The sequence below is a fragment of the Oculina patagonica genome, chromosome 6 (genome assembly GCF_052425735.1).
Source record: "Oculina patagonica isolate OP01 chromosome 6, crgOcupat, whole genome shotgun sequence".
Classification (NCBI taxonomy): domain Eukaryota; kingdom Metazoa; phylum Cnidaria; class Anthozoa; order Scleractinia; family Oculinidae; genus Oculina; species Oculina patagonica.
The window spans coordinates 8,284,586-8,309,253 of record NC_135763.1 but is presented as its reverse complement, the minus strand read 5'-3'; the positions used below and the strand labels follow the sequence as shown (position 1 = coordinate 8,309,253).

The following is a 24,668-nucleotide window of genomic DNA, read 5'->3' as shown; positions in this document are numbered from 1 at the left end:
GACGTTTTCTCCTCAGATTGCTTCACTAAAAGTTGAAAACTTCAATTTCACCTCCAATTTCTCGAGCTTCCAATTTCTTTTCCCTCGGAGGTTGGACAAATCAGGATTCCGCTCAGTGTATCACAACTTTCAACTTCTTGCTTCCATTACTTAATACGTGCAGTGTTTATATCTCACCTGGTTCATACAAAAAAGTGACCAGGGAGCCCATAGAAAAGCAAACAAACAAAAACAAACAAATGTTTGAATCACCATTAACAATTAAAGGAGCTACGGGGGGGGGGGGGAACAAAAAAAAAAAAAAAAAAAAACAAAAAAAAGGGCCCCCCCCCCCCCGGGGGAGCTAATCACGGTATTTTAAGTAATCTTTCTATGCAGTTTTAGATTGAAGGAAACTGCAAAATAGTAGTTTTCTAATGTCGAAAAAACTTCAACGGAGTAATAAGAACCCGAAAATAAACAAGAATGGTTTTGACTGACAAGATTAAAGTGGATTATTCAACGAAAAACGTGAACAGCACGCCTAACGTTGTAATGATAGTCGGCAAAGAGAAATTAAATTCTGCTCTTCAACCACAGGCATAACAGCCTGTCCTATATTTACTATTTTCCTTGCTACGAAACTTTTAAAATAATTGTCTTTGTCTAACACCTCTAAAGTTTCTATCATCCACGTTTCTAAAAATTATTGTTAAAGAGAAATGTGTTATCAAGTCATGCCCTGCTTTTTGACTGGTGCCTAGTCACCATACCCCTCGGCAGCTCTCCTCAATTTGGTCAGGAAAACTGACAAAGCATGGACAGACTGAACTTGCTTTTGGAGGAGGCTGGTGCTGATGAAGTCCACCAAGTTACGATCATCCTTATCTCTAGCCAGTCTGCGCAGGTCCAGTAATGGATCATTGACTTGACGAGCCATTTCCAATGCAGCTTCACAAGCTTCAATCCCAGTACCCCATCTGTCACGCTCTGGCTTCTTGATGTCCTGCAGCACAATGTGTCCTCCCCGGTCTCTCTGGTATTGCATGAACATTTGCGCGTGTGAGACACACATGTCGGACTGGTTCGACAGCAACTCGTTTAAACCCGGTACGGTGACGTCATCGACGACAGGGTCATCGTATTTGCAACTACTCATGGCAAGGAAAGCATAGCTTGCGCAGAGCTCCAAGTTGATTTGCTGGTTGACTGCCCTCTCACAATCCTCGCTGTACTCAAGCTCTTTGCTGGGCCTATAAAAGGGTTTAAAAACAAAAGATCGTGTAGTAATTTACCTTAGCGTCTTTCAATAGCCTCCAGAAAGACAGGAAGTTTGCTCGTCACGCCATCTGTTTTTCTTTCTCGCCAAAGATTGCGTGACGAGGACAAGAACGTACTGCTGGCCGCAAGTTGTAAGATAACAGCCTAAACACTGACAAACTTAAAAGTGAAAAAAAAATTTATTGTTGCAAAGACAGTTCACTTTTCCGGGCCTTATTTATGCGGCTTGATTTCGCAGGATAACTGCCAAATAACAGACACGCCGACTTTAATATACGCAAGTTCTCATAAATTGGGGGGGGGTTTTTTTTTTTTTTTTTTTTTTTTTTTTTTTTTTTTTTTTTGTTTGCGGGGGGTCTTTAGGATTAAAAAAAAAAAAAAAAAAAATTTTTTTTTTGTTATTTAAAAAAATTTTTAAGATTTTTTTTTTGCCGTGGGGTTTTTTTTTTTTGTGGGAGGTTCCCCTCCCCTTCAATGGATGTTATTTTTTTTTTTTTTTTTTTAAAAAAAAAAATTTTTTTTTTTTTTTTTTTTTATTAAGTTGGGGTTTGACCACCCCCCCCCCATTTGGGGACCCCCCCCCCCCCCTCCCGGATAAATTGTCACTACCTTTCAGAAATCTTCACAGTAGCTCCAAAAGCTTTAACGTCATAGGCGTCACCGCGTCCACCCAAGCATTGCATCCCATCCTCAAATCGAATGAATCTTAACCCGCGGGGGTAATTGGAAAAAGTGTGCCCCAGGCGTTCCCAAGAGCCATCGCTTGGAGCAAATTTCTTGTTACCATCTAAAAAGAAGTTCCTTCCTGGAAGATCTCTCATGCTGCTGTCAAGAAGTGACACTTTGATGTCATATCTACCCGAGGTAACTCTTTTGACAGCGAACCTTGAAAAGGAAAAAAATAGTTACAAAAATAGTATCTAGAGACTGCTACAATTGAGGACAAGCAGAATGGCAAGGTAACTAGATGACTATTGAGTGCTAATAGCTCCAACAAAGGTCTCTTACTTACCATTCGCAAACCTCGATATCTGGCTTCTCTTCATCAAGATATTCAGGGGAAAAGCCTTTGTTACAAAGGTCGATATTTTGAACCCTCCAGGCAGAGCTCCTTGCGTTACCAGGTGCCGCAATACACCAGGGGTTGTTTTCATCATCACCCGGCCAGTTATAAGTTCCTGCCGTACAAAAAGAACGTCAAAGGTGTCATCATAACTAATCATTTTCTTTCTGTCAGTTCTTCCGGTGATATATCAACCAGGGGCTTAACCAGACATTTGCCATAGACGAGGGGCAAATCTTGCTATGGGGGTTCTGGAGGTATGCCCTTCAGAAAATTTTGAAATCTAGAAGCTGTTAAACTCTTTCTTCATAAGGTATTCATTGGGAAAAATAAGTCTTGTTCAACTTGTGATTAAATGGACTGCGTCACGGTTGAGTAAATTTTGTTTTATTTAGTTTTGCCAAATAATCCCTATGAAACTTAATGTTTCCAAAAGAATTACTTCTATTGGTCCTGAAATAACAAAACCATAGCTTCATTGCAACCAAATGTGTCTCCCGGGTGTTACACGACAATTTAAAGTTAAAAGCAAACGAGATTGACTTTGAAAACTGTTCAGCCCAACAATATTTCAAAAACTCATATCGCAATCCGTTCCAATCTTCGTCCCTTTGGCCATCCGTACCTTATTTTGTATTTACTGTGTTATTGAAACGTTCATTCACTGTTTTTAAAAGGTTATTTTTATATTTAACTGAATTTGATGGTCATTTTCCCATGCCTAAATTGAGCTAAAATCTGTGACACAGTCCCTTTAATTTCCCAACAAAACATATTTTGTAGTAAATAATAAAGATGGTAGATTTTAAGCTCGGTGATAAATAGTTAAGAAATTATTCTACATGAAACGAGCGTGGGACAAAGAAAAAAATCTGAGTCCCCGACAGGAATCGAACCCATGGCCTCCCAGATACCGGTTGGGCGCTCTAACCAACTGAGATACGTGAGACTCGTTGTGAGCTAGGCCATTTACTAGGTTGATAAGTGACACGCGATGATTTGATGATTTGATGATTTCGACATTGCTGATCCTAGCAGTATGCAGGACACGTGTCACTTATCAACCTAGTAAAATTATGGCCTAGCTCACAGCGAGTCTCACGTAGCTCAGTTGGTTAGAACGCCCAACCAGTATCTGGGAGGCCATGGGTTCGATTCCCGTCGGGGACTCAGATTTTTTCTTTGTCCCACGCTCGTGTCATGTAGAATAATTTCTTCACAAAACATATTTTGTTTTTAATTTTGTGTTAAAATCTAGACAAGGCAAATGCCTCGTCTTGCCTCTTGCTAGTTACGGCGCTGTTAACCCCTGGGGGTGCTCCCTATTTTGGACTATATGGGGAGGCTAGGCGGCGGCAGGCAGCTAGGCTAGGCTAGGCTAGGCTAGGCTAGGCTAGACCACACTAGGCTAGGCTAGGCTAGGCAAGGCTAGGCTAGGCTAGGCAAGTTAGGTGAGGTAAGGTTAGGTTGGGTTAGCCTAGCCTAGCCTAGCATAGCATAGCATAGCATAGCATAGCATAGCATAGCATAGCATAGCATAGCATAGCATAGCATAGCATAGCATAGCATAGCATTGCATAGCAAAGCATAGCATAGCATAGCAGGGTGGGTAGCATGTGCATAGCATAGCATAGCATAGCATAGCATAGCATAGCATAGCATAGCATAGCATAGCATAGCATAGCATAGCATAGCATAGCATAGCATAACTGTTTATCTGTTAATCTGAAACACAGTTTTATAACCTTTGGATGTTGGTTGGCTGTGCCACGATTTGTTCGCTATGTAAAAACGTCTTGGGGAGATAAAAAGTGGAATGAGTTGTTATTTTACAGAAAGTTCATTTCTCACCTAGTGGTATAGTTTCCAGTCTGTATTCGCCTGATTGACTGTACTGGGCGAGCTCCCTGTCTGACGACTGTAAAAATCGCCAGGGTTCGGTAATGATATCTGCGGTATAGCCCTGCTCTTCCCAATCGTCCGGCCCAATTTCCGCGGGCTTGAAGTTTGGATTATCCAGCAAATTCCCTAACAGTTCCTCGGGCAATTTGTCATCGAAATCATCTAAAAGCAATACGATTTTTGGATAAAATTTAGTAACCATTCTTCCTTCCGAGTCTCTTATGAGAAAAGACGTATCAAATATTATATTTCGGCCGATATTTGCATGGATCGTCATGCAACGCGAGCCAATCCACTAACGGCTGCTTGAACCCGAGCCACCTTTCCTTTTGTTTTGACAACAACAGTTTTTGACATCCATCGGCAAAAAGGGACAGTTACTATTTTCTAAAAGCGGTTTTGGTTGCTCCTTGCCTTGAACTCAGATCCCTGTTTTACTTGGAATTATTTTTGTTGCATTCGGGCGTGCTTTATTTAAGGTAAACATTATTTTGTTTCGACGTCAAGTGTGTCAAATTCAAAAGGCGGCGTCTATTGTGATTGGTGCGGTTGGAGCGAATGTGGCTGGGTGGAAGCTCGTGGAAGCAGCCTTTGGTGGAGGAGGGAGTGTTGCGTGACGAGCTCAAACACCAGCTGCGGTGGAGACGCGGGCAAACAGATGTACATATAACAAAAACAAGAGATGGAAACATAAAAGTGAATTCTAATTTTCCTAATCAAGTGGCGAGACATGTCATATACTGTAGGAGACAAATCTAACGAAATCTGTCACGCATTGAACATTGTATTATTCCAATACTTAACTTATCATGGTTACTACTATTAGTTTATTCTTTTAGCTTCTTTTCATTTATGGGGTAAAAAATTGATATTCATGCCGTAACTCATGCTCAAACAGTGCCAAACCGATCATTCGTTTTCGTATGTTTAACCAGTTCTTTCTGTTGTAGTCACCAACTAGCTCCATCGACATATATGGCGAGTTTTTGCGGACTATTTTGGACGTCTTCTTTAAAATTTTGATTAAATAGTCTTATCCAAAGTTGTTTCTTCAATCTTCTGAAAAAGCTGGTGTTAATAAAGTTTTGAAAGAGAATTTGCCATTATAGTGAAATAACAGCTTACCTTCACTGGATCTCTTGCTTGCATCGATAAGTGACATCTTTAATTTATGCCTGCATGCTTTGTATTTGTATAATTACGAATAGCTTTCACAAAATGTCAAATATAAGTCTGATCTCGGTTTCTTCTAAGCTGGAAAATATTTAACAGTTTAAGTGTTGTTGTTGTTTTTTAAAAAAACGATCTGCAATCACCGGTTTTGCCTTTTTAACTGAGTACATACCGGCAACTCGCTCCCAGGGTCTTTCGTCATCTTTGATGGAGCACATGCTGAGCTGCACGTTTTCTTGATCATTTTACGGTCCACGCATATACTTATCAGCAAATTTCAACTGTTTATCAGCAAAATCAACACACTTAATCTTACATTGATTTACATATGGATTAATTACATACACAAGATCTTGAAATGAAAAGTAACGTTATGTTGTTTGAACTCATGAATACACATAAGACAGATTCACGCTTCCTTTTTCACAACCATGATCTTGACATACGTTTGCATGTTTTTCTACTTATCCTCATCTCTCAGATTCGAACATTTAAGCGAACAGACAAAAATTATTTGACGAAAGATAAAAATAAGTCAGTGGCACAATTTACTTGGAAAAAAAAAATCGACCGATCGAACGCTCAACACTCGGGAGACTCGTGACAGGTAGTCAATACAAATAACTGCTAGCTGCTAGGAAGATCCCCTCTGCTTTGTCATGGAGCATTTTGTCGTTATTCGTGATATCCAACTTTAAGATCATTTCACGTCTATGTTAACGACATTTTTGACTCAAAAGAGACCCGTGAAATGAGACGTGATTCGTGAATCATCGTGTTTTGCGTGACTTGATTTCTAATTCTTAAATGTGTGGCTTTGTTTTCAGCTCTGTGATTGGGTTTTGAATAGAAGAAACTTTTGTCAGCTAACGTTGTCGCGTGCATGGTCTTAAAAGACATAAAGTGCAACGCTCAAACAAACAAAGTGGATCAGAGTCTCTTCAACAAGTGCCAGCGCTAGGAGGAACTCATCCCCATCCCCCGGCAAAAGATTTTTGGGACAAGACTAAATACCAATAAGTAGATTTCTTACTCGGAAAATTTAGCAGTCCCCAAGGCAAGTCTGAACTGACACATGGGCTTCCTTTCTAGAAATAATTCTCTGGGACATGTTCAAACGCTACAAAGGATTCAAATCTGGGACGGGTCCCCTCGTGCCTCGTGACTTCAAAAACTACAATATTCCCAATGTACCCAAATGACAAAATGAACAACATTTAAACAATAGTTACCCAAATCTGTGTAGACAGGTGTGGCAGGGCTTCGTATGCCTCTCCCTCTTGCGAAACTCGCCACAGAGATGCAGAAGAGATATTTGCTGTCGGGTTGTAAATCCACGATCGTTTTCTCCGTCGCTGACATTTCAACTTCAACTTGATTCCACTCTGTCTCTGCATCCGTCTGCAGCTGAAGATAAGAGATGACGTAGGTCGAGAAATTCTGAGTTGGAATGTTGTCAACAGGAGTCCACTGCACCTAAAGTAGGAAAATAAAATAATGTTTTATCCTTTCGTTAATTTTTGGGGAGGCGCGATGGCCTAATGGTTAGTGCGAGCCATGGCCGAGGTCATTGTGTTGTGTTCTTGGGCAAGGCACTTAACTCTCACAGTGCCTCTCTCCACCCAGGTATATATATATATAGACATGTAAATAGGTACCGGCGAATTTTATGTTGGGGTTTAACCCTGCGATGAACTAGCACCCCATCCAGGGTGGAGTAGTAATACTCCTAGTCGCTTCATGCTACCGAAACCGGCCTGATGGGCCATGAGGCGCGAACGCAGGCTCTACCACTTTTTACCTACCTTTCGTCATTCATTAAGTTTGGTTGCGGTATTTGTTTCCAAATGAACACTATTTTGCTTATTTTATTGTTACTTGATTTCGCGGGAACTTAATTTCGCAAAAGTGTGAGGGGCAAATTTCGCGGACTTAGCGATTGTGCAAAAGGTAGTGTTGAAAGGAACGAAATGTCGCGTTTCCAAATGGTGATAACAAAGCGGTAGTCTCCGAAACGAAGCTAAAGATTTTTAAGCAATATTTTACAATGATATAGAACAGTACCACAACAAATTATGTTTCCTCTCTGTTTTGTTTGGTTCGGAGAACTGAAAATAGCGTGAAGGTACTAAACACGGACTGAATCATGTTAACTGACGTGACAGTGATTACAAGGGCTTTACTACAGTAGCGTATTAAATTGCCAGATATCTTTCGCATTAATTTTCGCCATACCTTTTTTCGCAGTTCTTCACTTACGCTAGTTTTTAATTTTGAAATCGCGACAATCGACAAAATTAAGTCCGGCGCGGTAAAAATAACTAACAATAAAGTTTTTGGTTTGTTGCTCACTTAATTGATGAACTTACTGAATTGGGAGAAGGTGGTAAACCGCACAACAATCGTGGGTGATAAACTGAAATCTGACAAATGGTTAAAACTTTTGTAAAAAAAGTGACACTTGATGCAAACGTTATTGGAAAAAATCGTGTCTAGGCCTCATTATCCTTTACTCATAACTGACAAACGGCCATTTATTTGACTGACCCATGATGTTAAGCTTGAAAGATAAAGGGCATTTAGTGTATGATTTTATGAGGACCCTCTTACTTACGTACTCACTTACCTTCACTGCAGGGCGGTGCAGCACTGCTATAACAACGGGTGCATCCATGATAACAGCCAAGAAATCAGCATCTGTGTAAACACTGTGCAGCTTGTTAACAGATCCCTGAGTGCGAACACCAATTTTGTACCGTCCCGGCGAATCTATGCGCAAAGCTTCTGAGGTAGATTTCAATTGGAGTTCATCTGTTTGCTAAGAGAAATACGAAAATTGTTTATAAAACTCTTCACATAAAGTTCGTTTTGTGGGAAAAGTCGATGATGTAATCGGGAAAATCGCTCTTGCCAAAATGTTTTCTAAACCGTAATCGTTTTTAGAGCGTTGTAGTTCCAAAGCAACATAACTATGGTGGAGTTGTCAGGAGATTATTTTAAACTTCCTGCTACGTAAACATCATGGATACTGGGCACAACATTGGGACTCAAGATCAAATTGAGATGCTGAAAACGGTAAATCAATTGGGAATTTACCTACACCGAAAGTTGATGAGACAGTTTCGTTTATTACAATGATGACTTGTTTCGTATTGCCGTCACTCAAACTTTCAAAAGCATTGTTTGTACACAACTATGAAATACGTGGTACTTGTCGACTGCTAGGTATTGGTAAAAGACCCACAAAAACAAGTTAAGTTCGCTTACCTTGCTGGTGACGTTTTCTTGATCTTCAGACTCCGACATTTTCCAAACGCTCAATTGGAACACTTTTCCAGCATCTCCTTTCCAAGTCACATGCACCATTTTGTCTTCTACTTGTAAAACGTCAACGTCAGTAGGAGAGTTCTCGCAAACGAGGGTCTCGCAAGAATATCCAATGGCACGAAGTGCTATCACAGTCCCTGGAATTGCAGACGGTTGAACTTTTGCGATAAACTTGTCAGTTTTCTCAATGCTTACGGTCTCCATGTTGACACTGGAAGAAACAACATCACTAGGAACTACGTCTGAAAAGAGAATCAATGTAGTGGTTCCATCTTTTACTTCTCTCTTCTGAAGGAGTTGTACTAAATACTGAACCGCTAGCTTGACGTGAGTCCAGGTGATATTCAAAGTGGAGTTGTCAGGATCAAACGACATGTTAATCGGTTCAGCCGGTCTCAACCAAGCAACCTCGTCCTCAGAAATGGAAAATCCACTTGGAAGACAAACCTCTTCCTGTTTTTCCGTCACCTGTGCCACACCTCTGTGTAAACCATCCAAGGACTTGATCAGCACACTTTCAGCAAATTTTGCTTCCACAAGTTTACCGATATCGCTAGGACTTACGGCCACTATTTTGAATGCCAATAACGCCCCTTTTACATGTGCTTCCTGGCTTCTGAGTTTATCAGCATCCACCACTCCAAGTTTAAGGGAAACAGCATCTTTTACAGAAGGACAACTTACAACCATGTGGCGCGTTTCGTTGTCAAAAGTGATTTTGACTTCTTCTGGAGAGGAACAAGATGGAATTGCCGTGTTAGATTTCGTGCTGGCTCCTCCAATGCTTACTTCATCTCCCAGAACCATCACGAGTGTTTCGTAAAGACCATTAGATTGTAATAACATTGAGCCTACATCAATCTCTTGTTTCATCTGTTCTCCAGGGAGGCTTAAATCATGGGCAATGCTCATCTCTGAAGCTGTGCGTCCTGTTTTCTTGTTGTAAATTTTAACGTGGTAACCGGCTGCTGATTGGACGCATTTCCAGGTCACGATGAAGATATTTTCTTTGTATTCTTGTCTCACCGACGCTGGTGGATCTAGCAAAGGCACTTCGTTTGACTGTATAACCTCACTAGGCAAGTAATGTTGATCACCAATATTCTGAACGAATGCTTGGTAAATTGCACCTTGAGGTTCTTGATCCGAGGTGAGAGGAATCTCCAACGAGGTTTGGTGAGCTAACTCTTCTCCAGTGTCCCGCGTTACAATAAATTGCTGCGTGTGGATTGTCCTCCTTTTGTGGAACGTATCTTCTACTTTTGCAGTAAAGTATCCAGGTCTTGAAGATACGAGGATTATCAATTTGCTTGATTCGATGCTGTACTTTAAGGCGACGCTTATTGGTGCATCGCCACACTGGAATGCAGTCGGGCTTATGCAAGGTGGACTGTTTATCCAGTTTGCATTACCTTGAGCAGTAACGCGTGACTTGAACCGTGCGCCACCACTAAATTTCATGCCTTCGACGTCAAACGAGTAAGTGACCGTTAGAGGCCAATCGTCGCTGCCAGTTGCCTTTGGATAAACCGCATATTTGCCTGTGATATTCGTTGGCGTAGTATCGTTAAAAACTTCAATCAGGTGAGCAGATGCACGAGAAACGGGTTGGAAAGTCACTTTGATCTTTCTCTCTTCAAAAGAGTATTCTTGAGTAACAGAGGCTGGTTTCTGCAATTGGGTGAACTTCTCATCTGCTGTAGATGGCAAACCTGGAAGATGAAGTGCGTCCGAACCTTCGGCAGCCACTGTGACCACGTACTTAACTCCACTCTCTAGTCGTACGTTTTCCATTTCAAACACCACCTTGTTTTTGTCACCAGCGGAGGTTAGGCTTCCTACAACGCTCGATATGTTCGTTTCGTCACTAATGGTAACTTTATACTTGGTTGCTCCAGTGACAGGCACCCAGGACACGGTAAGTTGATTGCTCAGAGGGTCATACGATGGTGTGATGTCGTCAACTTGAGGCAGGAAGGAAATGTTGCCTTTGCTGTTGACAAAGGTACTGGCCAACGTTGATGACATTCCAAGGGAACAAACACGAATGCAGTAAGGAGATTTCGTTTTGTCAGATATTTCACTGAGGGAAATTACAAGGTTACACTCCAAGCTGTCGCCAGTTGACTTTGCAACCCTTCTTGTAAACACGACTGCATTAACATCGACTGAGTAAACCTCACAGTGGTAACTTGAGATGTTCTGGGTGTTTTCAACTTTCCATTTTACAACAAGTTGTTGTGACAGTGGCTCATAAGAGTGACGGAGATCAGAAGGGGCCGCCAAAAGGTAGAAAGCAGTTGAATACTTGAATTCGTTTAGTTTTCCTTCTTGACCTCGGGCGCAAACGCGAACTGCGGTCTTCCCAGGAACTCCAGAAGTAAGTTCGTCAGCGTGAAACACGTGAATTCCATTTTTGTTTTCAGAAGGACGCTGTACAATGGCACTTCCGATGACGGTTTCATCATGGGTGAGAACTTCAGCTTTGTAATCCACTGCATATTGGACTTGAGAGAATGTCACATGGATCTCCTGTCCCTCTTGCTTTGATTCGACCTCAAGTGTGGATGGCGCAGGAAGGAGAGGTATTACGCTTTCTGATAATGATTGCTCTCTTCCCTTAAAGGTAACATTGCGGCACTCATAGCTTGCTTGAACATATGCGACGAATTGTTTGGTGTTGTACTTTATTTCGTCACCACTGAAAATCACTTTGCTGTTTTCCGTTGTTGCTGTTAAAAGAGCTGTTTCCACGCCTCCAAGGTCAGTTCGTTTAAGTCTCACACTGTACTTGACTTTTTCTTCCAGTGGTTTCCAGGTAACTTCGACCTCGTCTTGTTTTGTTAAGGCGATTGAAAGGTCTGATATTACTAGGCGCTCTTCCACAAGTTTTCTTGCTATCTCTTCTTTTCGTTCGGCTTCTTTACGCCGTGCCTCGGCTTCTTTTTGCTCTTTGGACTTTCCAGTAAAGAAACTTATGATCCCTGCTATGAAAGATATGATGGCCGTTAGAGCACCAACCACGACGCCAACTTGACTTATAACTGTGACAACACCAGCAGCAAGTTGCGCTATGCTTCCTCCCGCTCCCGCGGTCCTGTATGAGAAAGAAAACAACTTGTTACTGAAACGCTTCCAGAGATCTTTAATCAGTGTTGACAAGGCATCTTCACATGTGCCGTACTGTAGTTTTATTAGGAAATCACTGTTTTGAATTTCATCTTTAATTAAGGGTACGTAGCGAAGACTTGGTATATTTCTTTTCTTTAGAGTAAATGATTTAGAACAAAACTGAGAAATAAAAGTTGAATTAAGTCTTGATGGGTTTTTTTCCATTATTACCAAACTTTTAAATGTATTGGACAGGATGAAGTTAATATTTTAACGTTACGGAGTGTCAAAGATATTTTGAAAGAGTATTGACCAAATCAAACCGGACTTCGAGTATGTCGAATAGGAAGACCGAATTACTAATAAATCAAATTACTAACGATTAGAGTAAACTGAATGTTCCAAAGGAATAAAAAAAGCCAAAACGTAACTTACGTAGTTACTTCCTCAAAGGCTGTTTCTAAAGTTGTCTCGGAACTAGCAGCTTCTCCTTCCATGCTTTCGAGCTCGCTTGCAGCCTGGTCGGTTAGATTTGGACTGTGTGCACCTCGACAGATGAGGCCTGAGAGGACTTTCCTTGAGAGTTTAATGCCACCAAGCGCTGCCATGAACTTTGTAAGCTGTTTCGGCTGAGTAAAGATCTGTCTCGCCAGCTCCAGTGAATTCTTTCCAATCTCACTAATTAAAAACCCAGGTAAATCAGACAGTCGGAATTGCGTTGAGGGTTTCGTAATCGCTACAACCATCTCAGGGAAATCGACTGTTACAGAAGGCTCGTCTGTCACTATCATGATGTCAAGCTTTCCTTGCAGTCGCAATGCAAACCATGCATCTGGATTACCGGAATCCTTAGTTGAAGCCTGTTTTACATCGAGCCTGCACTTGGTCTTGATGACTTTGTCGAAGGCAAGTCCAACCAGTTTCTCGCACGGGCTATCAATCATTTCGCTCAGCTCCTCAAATGCTTTGGCGAAATCGAGAAGTTCCTGTAGATTAAGAATGACTGGCCATTTTCTTATCTTGAATCCACTCTTCTTACTCCATTCGAACTCAATGGAAGGGTTACTGACGCCAAGGAGTTCCCCATCGTAAGTTACTCCTCCAAGGAAACATTTCTCTGTAACATCGTAGCCCACTGAACAGGTGCCTATTTTCTCTTGAAGGAGTTTAACGCCAGTGGACAATTCAAACGTTGTTTTGCCATCGTAGCGTGAGATTTCGATTTCTGGGCCCTTGTCTTCTTCAAAGTTTTTCCCCGTGAGGGTTGCAATGACCAGATCAATTTCAAACTTGGTGTATCCAGTGAGAGACATGCCTTTTCGATCAACGGATAGTTCTACCCCAAACGCCTTTTCAAAGATTCGTATTTCCGTTTGACCGTGAAAGCCTTCCTTGTAAGTCTTCCCGTCTACCTCAACTTTATCTTTTGCATAATAGATTTCGCCTTCTTTGAAGCTGATATCCAGATATCCCGAAGGCCACTGCTCTTTGAACAATGTGACGAACATGTCGTCGATGCTCAGTGGGTGGTTCAAATTAAGGGAAATCGATGCCACCACTGGTTTGCCTTCTTGAAACTGAATTGCCCCTCTCAGCGTTGTCGCAGGTTGTTTCTTGCTGCTTGATGCGGATTTGTAGAAGTTGACCGTGCCACTTATACTACAAAATGGTATAACTGAATGGTGCTCCTCTTCATCAAATTTCCACCTCAACTGAAGTTGTGGATCTTCAAATGAAATTCCAAACATTCCAAATGGCTCGTGTATGTTTACAGGACTACCATCAACTTTCATAGAGAAATCCGCCTTTGATTCCGAGATCTCTAAGCTTCCAAGAAAGACGATCGGGTGGGAATCATCTGTTAACTTTAAGGACATCTTTCCATTCAAAGTAAACGTCTTGCCTTTAGAGGGCTGGTATGTGAAAGTAATCTCATCAAATTTTAGGTTGCCACCAAAGATCTTCATTTCTTTAATCTGAGCCATAAACACGGTATCGTTACCTTTGTCAGCCATGTGGGCGAACAGCAGGATATCGGCAAGTTTTTCTCCTCTTTGAATTTGAGATACGTTTGATAGAAGTTTGGATTCTCCTCCAGAAAAGGTCACCTTCGCAAAGGCAGTCACTCCACGTTTTACTTGTACTTGTGAGATGGTTTGGGTATCTAGGTTGGTGAATGGCGTTTCCACTTCTTGATGTTTGTGTCCAAGTCCTTGAAGTTTAGCAAAGTCTTCACGGATTTCTTCGACTGTTGAATGTTCCATCGAAATCACCGACAGATTGGCCTGTTGTACTGTGAGAACCTCATCAACAACGCTGAGACTTTTGTTGATTGAGGAAAATCTGAAATCATTTCCCAGGCCAAGGCCGAAGAGAAACCCATACTCAGAGGGGTTCTCCTTTGCCTCTGTTTTCTTGACCATCAACAATCCCGTGCTGAATCCCACTACATTCCCGTAGAACAACAGTGTTTTGTTTGAAAAATTTATAAACAAGGATGCACTGTTAAACTTGGGAGAACGCACGGAGGACTCGGTTTCATCAGGAACAAGCGCATTCCAGGATTTGGAAGAACCTGAACCAGCGGCAAATTTCTGAGTCATAACTTCTAAGTCGATTTGTCCTGGCTCATGCACGGTTCCAAATGCAAGGGTTTCTCCTTTGCTGTCATGGAAGACATCTACAGCCACAACGACCTCTTCTAGTAGAAGAACCTCTCCAGTCAGGTAAACGAAACCCGTCCACTTGTCTGACATTTGGTCTTTTTCAAATTTCAGCTTGCCGCCAAGCTTTTTAATTGTGAAGGCACTGAAACCTGCATCAATTGACCAGCTTGTATGCGACGCACCCTCTAATTCAAAGGAAGTGGTTTCCTCGCTTTTCTCTAGTCTGAAGAGGATCGAGCTTAATTCCACATTCCTTGGGAGGCTAAATGATACTTCTGGAGAAAGTTGTTTGGCCGCCTGTTCAAAATCGATACTCTTTTGATCTTTTAACTGGCCTTCGAGTATCAATCCTCGTTTCGTGTCCTTCCTGAGTACGACATCTAAGCGAACGTTCGCAATGATGAACACTCCTGCAATAAAAACGTTTGTTTGAGCAGAGTCCGTTGTGTGGTCGATATGGTATTCCAATCTTGCTTCATGAAGTTCAATAACCGGTTTCTCAAGAATTTGCAACGTTCCTGTTGTCCGGATGACCACATCTGCCTTCCGAATCCGAAATGGCGAAACTTCAAATTGAAGAAGCGCTTCCTAAAAGAAAAGGAAAGTTGAAATTTTAATGAGAACCTCCCGCGAGTAGACAGCAGGAGTTAAGAAAATAATAAAGGGACTCCATTCGCAGCAGTAGTTGACGGTTTGCTATTCTACAACAAAATAATTGTATAATATAGACTTAGACATCTCTCACTTGCAGTTTTTAGCTTTATAGCAGCGACTATACAGTGCAGTATTCGCGCAGTACATTAGTACTCTTACCTTCAATTCAATGTTAAAGAAGTCTGGAGATCCTCCAACCTGTGGAACGTCGGGACTTTTTAATCCAATTAGATTTAACAGTGACGAAAGGGTCACTCCACCTGGTGAATCTGGTCTGATGACTGCTTCAAAAACAGTACTCTTTGATTGCTGGCCTGTACAAGAAAGCTCCATGGTAAAGCTCAAATCTTCACTCTTAAAATTACCAACGACTGAAATGTGCCGTCTAGCGTCGTCGTCTTGATCTTTGACATATTCGATGCGAAGCTGCTTGAGGTGAAAGGGTCCTAAGGAAAGGTTACCTTTCATACTCAAAATAAATTCCTTTAGGCTCCAGACCTTCTCTCGAGGAAAACTGAGAACGACTTTCACTTCTTGAACATGCAGAGATTTCACCTGGTCATACGCATTACTGTTAGAGAAATCTTTCATTTCGTCTTTAAACAGCTCATTCAGGCATTCACTTGTGGAAATGCTTTCCATAAAGACGTAGCGTCCAAGCAATTCTCTTTTCTCTGCATTATAAGCTAATGATCCGTGCGTCTTAGGATTTAGATATCCTTGAAGTGACAATGAGACTGACGAATGACCTTGGATTTCGGTGTAGCACACTTCTAGTTCCAGATTGTAAAACTTGATGCTTCCAACGTCCAAGGTTCGCTTCTCCAGCACTATGACGAAATTGGTCAGTTTGAAGGACGCCCCGTCGTTTTCACAGTTAATAGCAACCTTGGAAATTTTCACATCAAGAATTCCCTTTATGATTGGAAGATCCTCCGGAACAACAACTCCGATGCCCTTAACGAACTCCTCGAGGGTAAACGAAGTTTCGGTGTTTTGGAATGTCAGTGAGCCAGGTACACCAGGCCTTGGCAAGGAAAAAGCTGCATGACAGACAAACTTGTTAAAAACGAGCAACTTCATTTCTGTTTCCGCATACCACTGATCGGCGCCGTACTGAACCAAGAGGCTTGCTTCATGCATGCTTAGCTTTCCGTCAATAATTGAAAATTCAGGCACAAATAGTGACAAAGTCAAGGAGTCGATACTCCGCATTTGGGGATTTGCCTCAAGAGTGACTTTATCCAGCAGTACTCCAGTCAGCATCGACGAAATACACGGGAAGGATGAGACCATCGAAGCTGTCAACTCTCCCAGACCAATTGCTTGGAGGGCTGATTGTATCGATATCGTGGATATGCTGGGCCACAGTGAAATGCTGCAACGATGACCTCTTTGGGATTCTTGATCGGATGCTTCTATTGGCCATAATAAAAACTTTGAATTCAAGAAGGATTTTGTTTCCGGTGATGCTGATGAAGAAACTGGTAACCTGAACTCTACTTCAACGCCAACTTGGAGTTGCTGGCTAAGTGGATTGAAAATGGAGACAACCGCCCTGCTTTCCTGTGGTAAGGGGAGACTGCTTGGTAGAACTGAGGAAAACTTGTCAAATGAGAAATCGAAGCTCACGGAAGAGATGTGTGTCAGTTTGGAACTTCGAACATCCTGGACAACAGATATTCTTGGGTTGGTCAAAACCAGGTTTTTGATGACCTTGTTTACTAATGGCACTGTAAGCTCGTGTAGGTTGGCAGGAAGACCAAGCGTTTTGAACACTGTGGCGATATCGACATTTCCAGGCAAGGTGATGAGTACTTCGGGTACACTTGTTGATGTACCCTCCATTTTCATATTCACGGGAACTGATCCAATTGAAGCGTCGCATTCTATGACGAAGTCACTCTTGTAAGTACGGGGGTCACTGACCATAACATGAATACTGGACAAATCTGCTGTCACTCTGTCTGCAAAGGTCATTCTTTTCATCTCGGGTGGGATATTGACGTACACGTCCCCTGACAGTACCTCGACAGCCAGTGGGGAGATGAAATAGTTAATCGCGGAGAGAGCACGATCAACTTTCCAAGTGAGTATCTCGTGAGCCAAGAGCTGCGTTTGGAAGCAGTCTGACAAAGCTTCAAGAGGAAGGAGACCCATTACACGTTCGAGTAATGTCCCTAAGGTCATGTTGTTGCGACCCTCCAATGGCACACCTCCAAGTGCATTTAAGTACATGTCAACTGATGGCTGTCTTGGTTTCAAATGTCCACTCAAGTCGACAGTGTATCTGGTATCATGAAGAGAGGTTGATATCAGAAGAGAAAGTTGTGGACCGTCAGAACATGGTTCTTTCACGAAAACTTGTAGTTTAGTTACTTTGTGTGCATCAAACGTTATGGGACGGGTTGTTACCATGACCTCAATGTGGCTTGAAACGACTTCGCAATCGAGGGACGAGGACAGCTCCACTGTTGACAAATTCAAATTGACTTCATGATCCAAAGCAATAATTCCAATAAAGTCACTTGGCAGCTCTTCATTTAGCCATTTCATGTTTTGCACACCAAGAAGGATCTCAAGAACGTCTCGAACTTGAATTGATTGCTTATCACTTCTGTAACCAAATGACTTCAAGAATTCCACGATGGATACTTCCTTTCCGCTTCTCATTTGACCAGAAAACGTCTTGTGATCGAAGATAAAAGGACTGGCTTTATTCTTCTTTTTGTCACTCTTAAGAGAGCCGTTTTCAACAAAAACGTAATCTCCGTCAGCAGAACCTTTGAGTAGAAATCCTCCTTTTTCAGCCTTCTCAAGCCAAAGGTTCTTTTCACCGCCATCTTTTGATTCGCTCTTAAGTGTGATCATTCGTAAATCGCCATTAATTGAAGGGGCGTTGGACACGAAGAGGATGTTTTGGTCGCTTTTTGTGGACGTAAGGAAGAGCGTTCCGTCAGGGTTTACTTTAAGCCAGTGAAATTTCTTATCTGATATCTCTGTCTTCACGTAGTACTTGTCAAGTGTGGACAGGAACGACCTTTGTGGAATTGTGAATCCAAAGTTCTTTTTCAGTTGTGCGGCAACGTCGGTTCTCACTTTGTCATCGTCTTCAAATTTGGCTGTTCCGGTAGGAGCCATGTTTGCGTCACTGCTAGGGTCCAGCTTCAATGAAACATTGGTCTTCAGGTAATAAAGAGAAACGAACTTGTTCCATTCCCTGTAAGGCTCGTGTTGAACATCAGGTAAATGCTTTGATGGTACGGCTCCACCAGATGTAAACACAATCTTGCATGGTTTCTTCCTTTTAACAGCAGCCTTTATGATTCCCTTGATAACGTCTGCTGATGGGTGGCCATATTTACCGCTAGCTGACACATAGTACGTTTTGGACTCGAAAGACTCGAAAAACTTGTCAATTCCAATCTTGGCTGCAAAGAAGTCTTGATAAATGTTCTTATTACCCATCAAATCCCCGACAAACGTCGACAGGTCAATTTTGGGCGCCTTTGTGAGTCGCTCCGAATCAGCTGTTGTTGGAAACCTACAAAATATTAGACTGTTGGCAACATTATTCGTCAGAGTGTCCCAATCTTTAAGAGGTTTTAAGGGCATCATATCCTTGCATGGGTTAACCTGTCCAGGATGCTGCTGTAATGCTGAAACAATCTCGATATGCTTCTCTTGAATTTTGTTTAACAACACTTCGGGCGTGACCTTTAAGTTCTTGATCCGTGCTTTAAGTTCTTTCAAGAACGCTTCAGCAACCTGTTGCACTTTTCCTCCATTTCCATCTCCAGCCATTCTTTTCAGTTTCAGGCGAAGATAATCAACGTCGTTTTCCTCTTCGGGGTTGTTGTCGAATGAATTCTTCATATTGAGACCTATAGAAAGCAACAGCATCGAGGCCAAGTTTTGACAGGCCCAGAGCGGTGGCAAGACTGTTCCCAAAATGCTGTTTTTAGGACTTCCGTGATGAGGTAACTTGAAGATGTCCAAGTTCTTGACTCCTTGCTTTCGAAGCATAGCGGTGATGTCAAAACCATAAGCATCGCCGCTCAAGCAAATCTTGCCTCCCTTTTCTGTGTAAAGAATGATACTCGATTTGTTCAAATCTTCATCTTCAGCTTTTCTCTGCTTCTCTTTGATACTCGATTTGTTCAAATCATCATCTTTAGCTTTTTCTTTCAACTTGTTTCTCTGCTTCTCTTCAGAAAAAGGTTCATCGTCATCTGAAGGTTTTTGGCGCTGGTACAAGACACCCTTCGATGAAGGAAAAGTGAAAACAATATCGTTTCCGAAGGCATTCTGGATGTCAACCTCAACAAGGCTAATCTCAAATTTTGTTGTTAACAGAAACTCGGAGAAGCTTCTAAATGCTTTGTCTTTCTGTGCAAATTTTCTTGTTAGCAACACAGGACCATTGCACATTAGTCGTTTGTCTGGGCTGTCAGCCTTGATGTTGTCTTGGTACTGGTGAGGAAGAAGCTCTCTGAATAGTCTTTCCACGCCATCCAAGTGGTCCGCGTGTGGATGTGTGACGATAGCTCCGTCGAGTTTGATTCCTGGCAAATTTAAGTTTCACTGCTTATGAGTAAATGTTGAATAAATGAGTTTTAGCGGCTACCAATACCTACAGTTCGATTCGAAAAGTGTTCCAATTATTTAAAATTCGTTTTAAAAATGCTTTTTTATTGTAATGCAGGTTTAGTGACTTTGTGTTAGTTTTGTAAGTTTGTTTAAAGGTCTATTTGGTAACATATTTTTAAGTACATTTCTTCCCTGTTTGTGTTGACTGTCAGTGCTGCTTCCTTTTCCTTTTCCCACAAAGATTTATTATCATAGTCTAAATTTCTTCTGGTTGATTGTTCAAATACCTAAATTCCAAAACCATCGTATATTCATTTTACTCGTGATACATCTTTGGGCTTTGCTATTGTTTATTAAGTTTTAGTTGAGTTGCAATTGTTATTTTAAAAGCCTCTTATAGGTTTCCATACTAATATTGCGTTTCGAATTTTCGGTCTCATTTCCGGGCAAAAACGCCGGGAAAAAACGCCACTATCTATTTTTAGCCATCAACTTCTCTTATGGGTTGCGCACGAAAAATTAACAGATATAAATTCTCAAGCCACGCTCAGATTGCTCTCTTTCAGGGGTTCTTTTCAAAATTTCCGACGAGCATCCCCGCCTCCTTTATATGGGAGTCCCCCGGGGTAAATTTTTCTTCACATTTACTTGCCGATTTGTCTCTGATATGTATTGGGTTCGTTGGAAAGGTTTTCTGCTGAAATTGACAAACGTTCTCCAAATATAACAACAACAATAAAAACAATAAATAAACAAATTTAAACACAACAATAGGTACCAGTGCTGTTTGGAATCCTGGCCAGCCCAGTCAGTGTGGAGAGGAGATATTGATAGTAAGGTCGACTAAGTTGTAGCTTTGTCAGTTTCTTGATTCGTTCCTGTTGTGTTCCTCCAGCCCCAAAATACCGGATCGGACCCCCATCCACCAAATAGAGTCGACGCTTGTCACCTAGGAATACAGCATTTGTAACACGATGTTTTTTTTGGCGGCCATATCTGACCAGTACAGTTAACTCTCTCAAAAACGGGCACAGTCGGGACCGGCTACAACTGTCCGTCTTAAAAAGGTGTCCGTCTTATAGGGAGTTTAGTTGCAGAAACATAACTGAAAAACGGCAGGGATGGGACCAACACCAGGTGTCCGTCTTAAAGAGGTGTCCATCTTGTATCGGTGTCCGTTAAGAGAGAGTTGACTGTAGTCTGTTGCAGTTTTTGTTTATTTATGGTATCTTAAACAATCTAGCCTGTAACGCAGCATCCTCGGAGACCCAGGGGCAGTTAGTGGGGCGAAACGAAGGAAAACTGGGCGGAAATCGTTGCGACGAAAGTTTTCAAACTTTCGTCGCAACGATTTCTGCCCGGTTTTCCTTCGTTTCGCCCCACTAACTGCCCCTGGGTCTCCGAGGATGGTAACGCAGGCGTTTTTGATGGACGAGCGTATTTGGCCGTGGAGTCGCAAACATAGAAGGTGGAGACAAGAGAAAAACACCTCACACTCTTTATTCAACATCACTCCTACTCAATAGGACTCTTTTCTTTTTCCCCAAGCCTCTCCCGAGTTCGAATTCTAGATCGATGGTGCTCACCCGATCAAACTGCGTTCTCTTGCCAAAACACGTCAGTATTTCAGGTAAAAACTATCAGGTTGAATTCGAAATATTCTCCTAATGCTCTTTTATGCCGCTCCAATTCCTGCGGTGTCATCGCCGGCTGTCGCCCAAGCTATAACGGAGACGGTGTTCGCATTGGACATGCCTGCTCGAGATGGCATAGTTGGGTTAATATGTGATTACGGGATATTTCCTATATATATTGGGTATTATAATCATTTCATCGGGCATTGTGGCGTATTTTGCAGGCTAAAATCGAGAATTCAACGGGCTAAAATATCTTTTAGCCCGCTGCCGTGGACAATCAAAAACAAGAAAATAACGAAGCCAGCCAATCAGAACTGAAAACCATTCAACTGTTCGCGCATCTTGCTGGCTGACAAAAGCTGACATATTAAATTTCAAGCTTCGTTTAGTTTGAGTCGAGAAGCTTCCATCTGTAATTGCAAACTGTTTTTAAGCTTTATAACGACAAAATTGTTGAAGGACAGAACGGGGAAGCAAATTCTCAGTCTTCTCAGCTAGATAAAGAGGAATTTAGAAACTTAAAGAAGAATCCAGGCGGCGAAGTGAATGTAAGTTTGTCTTCATCGAGCGAAAGTAGCTCAGTTGAATTTCAGGCATATTCCAAACTGCCAGTTCAGTTAAAAGCACAATTAATTTAAACACTTCTACATGACGACTATTTCTTTTCTGCCGATAGAATTTTGTAATTTCCTTTTCAAGCAAAGATTGTTTTGAGTAATTTTGCGGTTTTCTGCCGAGTTTTGTAAACTTTTAAACCTGGTTTGCAATCAGAAATAAACGCCGACTCGCAAGTCGGCAGTGTTCAAGATATTGCTTACTGTTTTTGATTCCTTAACTAAATGCTCTCTGAAATGATTATAATAGTAATAGAAATGATCCTGAGTCGGGCCAAAAACATATTTAGGGGTCATGAATGGTCCCTCAAAATGTCGCAGTGCTCGCAATGCTCGCAAATGCTCGCAAAATTTTAGTGGGTGCTCGTTTGCTCGTGCTCGCACAATTTTACAAGTGCTCGCATGCTCGGTTTTTAGTGAAGGTAGTTTTTTGAAAAGTGCTCGTTGCTCGCAAGGCTAATGTTTGTCAATGCTCGTGCTCGCAAAGAAAAATGCTGTGCTCGCAATTGCTCGCAAAGACCATTTGATACCCCTATATTTACGCCCGCGAACATCAACATCTATTGTTATGTTATCCCCCGCCGCATACGAGAAGCAAAGGGTTTTTAAAGGGGATTTTTGGCGAACAGGTTGTTAACTCACCTGAATGAAACTCCAAAATGGAAGCGTCACCAAAAGCAGCGTAAACGACGTGCAAATACGCCTTCACTTCACTCATCGTATTGACTACAGAGTTTTGGATTGTTTATGGCATCATTTATGTGGCCTGTAATAGTGTAGAATAGAATGTGTTAGGGGAGGAATTCTGCCCCAAATCAAATTTCTTTTGTGTTGCGCTACAGGTTAAGTCACTGCAAGTTGCAAAGACAGTATTTTTTTTTTAATTTTGGCTTTTTTTAATCTAGGCTTTGCTAGGAAAAGGGTGACAAAATACGTTTCTTGGCCGAAAAAGGGAAGCAAAATGAGCGTTTTGTGTCTAAAATAGGCTCAGGGCAACAAAAGCATTTTACCAAGAAACTCCCTTTTCAATCCTTTGCGTTGCGTCATAGGTTGCGTCAATAATAATAATAATAATAATAATAATAATAATAATAATAATAATAATAATAATAATAATAATAATAATAATTTAAGAGGAGGCCTCCAATCACCTAGGGGGTGGTTTTCAGGAGGGTCCTCTGAGAAAATAAATGTTAAACATTAAAATCTAAAATACAATAGAAAGACAAAACCTATGTTGTATGCTAACTAAGGTTAAAAATGGGAAATAAAAAAGTGTTAAAATCAAAAGGAAGTCCAAATGTCACAGATCTAAAATATAAAATAACTACCTACTGTCCTAAAAAAACTAATTACAAATAGTTATCTATTAACATTATATAACATTGTGCAACTAAAAATATTTGTTCATCGTCTAAAAATGTTTATCCAGTAAGAACCTTGTAAGGTATCCATGTCTAGTGTTGTAACCATGTAAACTTCTTAATGACGATTTAAAACTTTTAAAATTGTTGCGGAATGTCTCCTTTGATTGCATTTTGTACGGCTGTGCATCGGTGAAAAAGACGTCTTCCAGCCAGAGGGAGCCAATTCAGTGACTTCAGAGCTTCTGAAGAAGACATTTTGCCTAATTTAATTTTTTTTCGCAAATTTGTTCTGAAATGCTAGCACTGAAAAGTTAGCAGCCAGTAAGCGCGAGAATCCAGTAAACAAATCAATTTACTAGGGAAATGTTTTCGCTAATATAGTTTTTTCACTCCTATCCCCTCAACCTTAATCATGTTGAATTTTTTTTTTTCAATTCTCGGAAAATACCTGTTGTATTGCGTGACTGATGCGGCTAATAATAATGCTACTGTATAAACTCGTGACTCATAGGTTCCGTATGTGCCTATTTCTGATATAATTCTAAAATGACACGTACAGTGCTAAAAGAATACGTTTGGGTGGATTTAACGAAAGTTTGTTGAAAAGGCCATTACGGTATACAGCTCCTCGACATTTGTCTAAAGACACCATTGCTTGTCGTGACATGGGTTTCGCAATGCTGTGTCTACATACCGCCATTCTTGAGAACACGCTATGTATTTTAGGCTGTATATTAGAACGTAAAAACGATACGAAATGGAAAGTTAAAACAAAAAAAATACGATTAAGATTGCGAGTTTTCTTTTAATACTGAATTATATTGTGCCACCAGAGTATAAATAAGTTATTCGATCCCGTTTCGCTTTGCTTCGCGTGACCTCACTAAACGCAAACACGAACACCTCGATTATTCTAAGAAAAAGCTTACTCTTTACTCCTTTTCGATCTTTCTAGAAATCATTCAGTAGGAATCTTTTAATAGAGTGATCACGCATAGGCAGTCAGTAATCATTCATTTGGAGTTAACACAACCTGATACTGTGTGTAAAACTGCGAGTACAGTAATCAGAGTAAAAAGATATACTTATAATTTATTCATATGCTACCGCTTCCGGCCTTTTCTGCCGTTTACAGATCTTAAAATCCCAAAGAAAGATTTCTGTCATAACTATCCCAGCCACTCACTTACCTTTATTTCAAGGAACCTTGCTCGTGCGGTTTACTTTGTAGATTTGCACCAGTTGTACTGGTTTAAGGACAGACAGTGATCAGTCTACAATCACTTTCCCAACACGACGTACAC

General features: G+C 41.3%; 1 protein-coding gene across 1 annotated transcript; it reads right to left on the bottom strand.

Annotated features, from left to right (window-relative positions):
• Positions 1-352: 352 nt before the first annotated feature.
• On the bottom strand, positions 353-24,668 carry LOC144656436 (uncharacterized). Its single transcript, XM_078516657.1, has 12 exons — positions 24,555-24,668; positions 22,640-22,763; positions 20,525-20,695; positions 15,316-19,721; positions 12,272-15,090; positions 8,666-11,822; positions 8,025-8,216; positions 6,631-6,874; positions 4,175-4,387; positions 2,273-2,438; positions 1,870-2,145; positions 353-1,232 (listed from the first exon to the last, which is right to left on the bottom strand). The coding sequence occupies exons 2-12, from the start codon at positions 22,713-22,715 to the stop codon at positions 740-742; spliced, it is 12,213 nt and encodes a 4,070-aa protein (XP_078372783.1). The 5' UTR covers positions 22,716-22,763; positions 24,555-24,668; the 3' UTR covers positions 353-739.

What these genes read in the sequence shown, in the direction of transcription:
- LOC144656436 (XM_078516657.1), bottom strand. Translation starts at nt 22,715, where the DNA reads ATGAGTGAAGTGAAGGCGTATTTGCACGTCGTTTACGCTGCTTTTGGT. An exon ending in CATTTTGGAGTTTCATTCAG is followed by an intron (nt 20,696 to 22,639) that starts GTGAGTTAACAA and finishes CTGTATTCCTAG; the next exon opens with GTGACAAGCGTCGACTCTAT. An exon ending in ACTGGAAACTATACCACTAG is followed by an intron (nt 2,439 to 4,174) that starts GTGAGAAATGAA and finishes TTTGTACGGCAG; the next exon opens with GAACTTATAACTGGCCGGGT.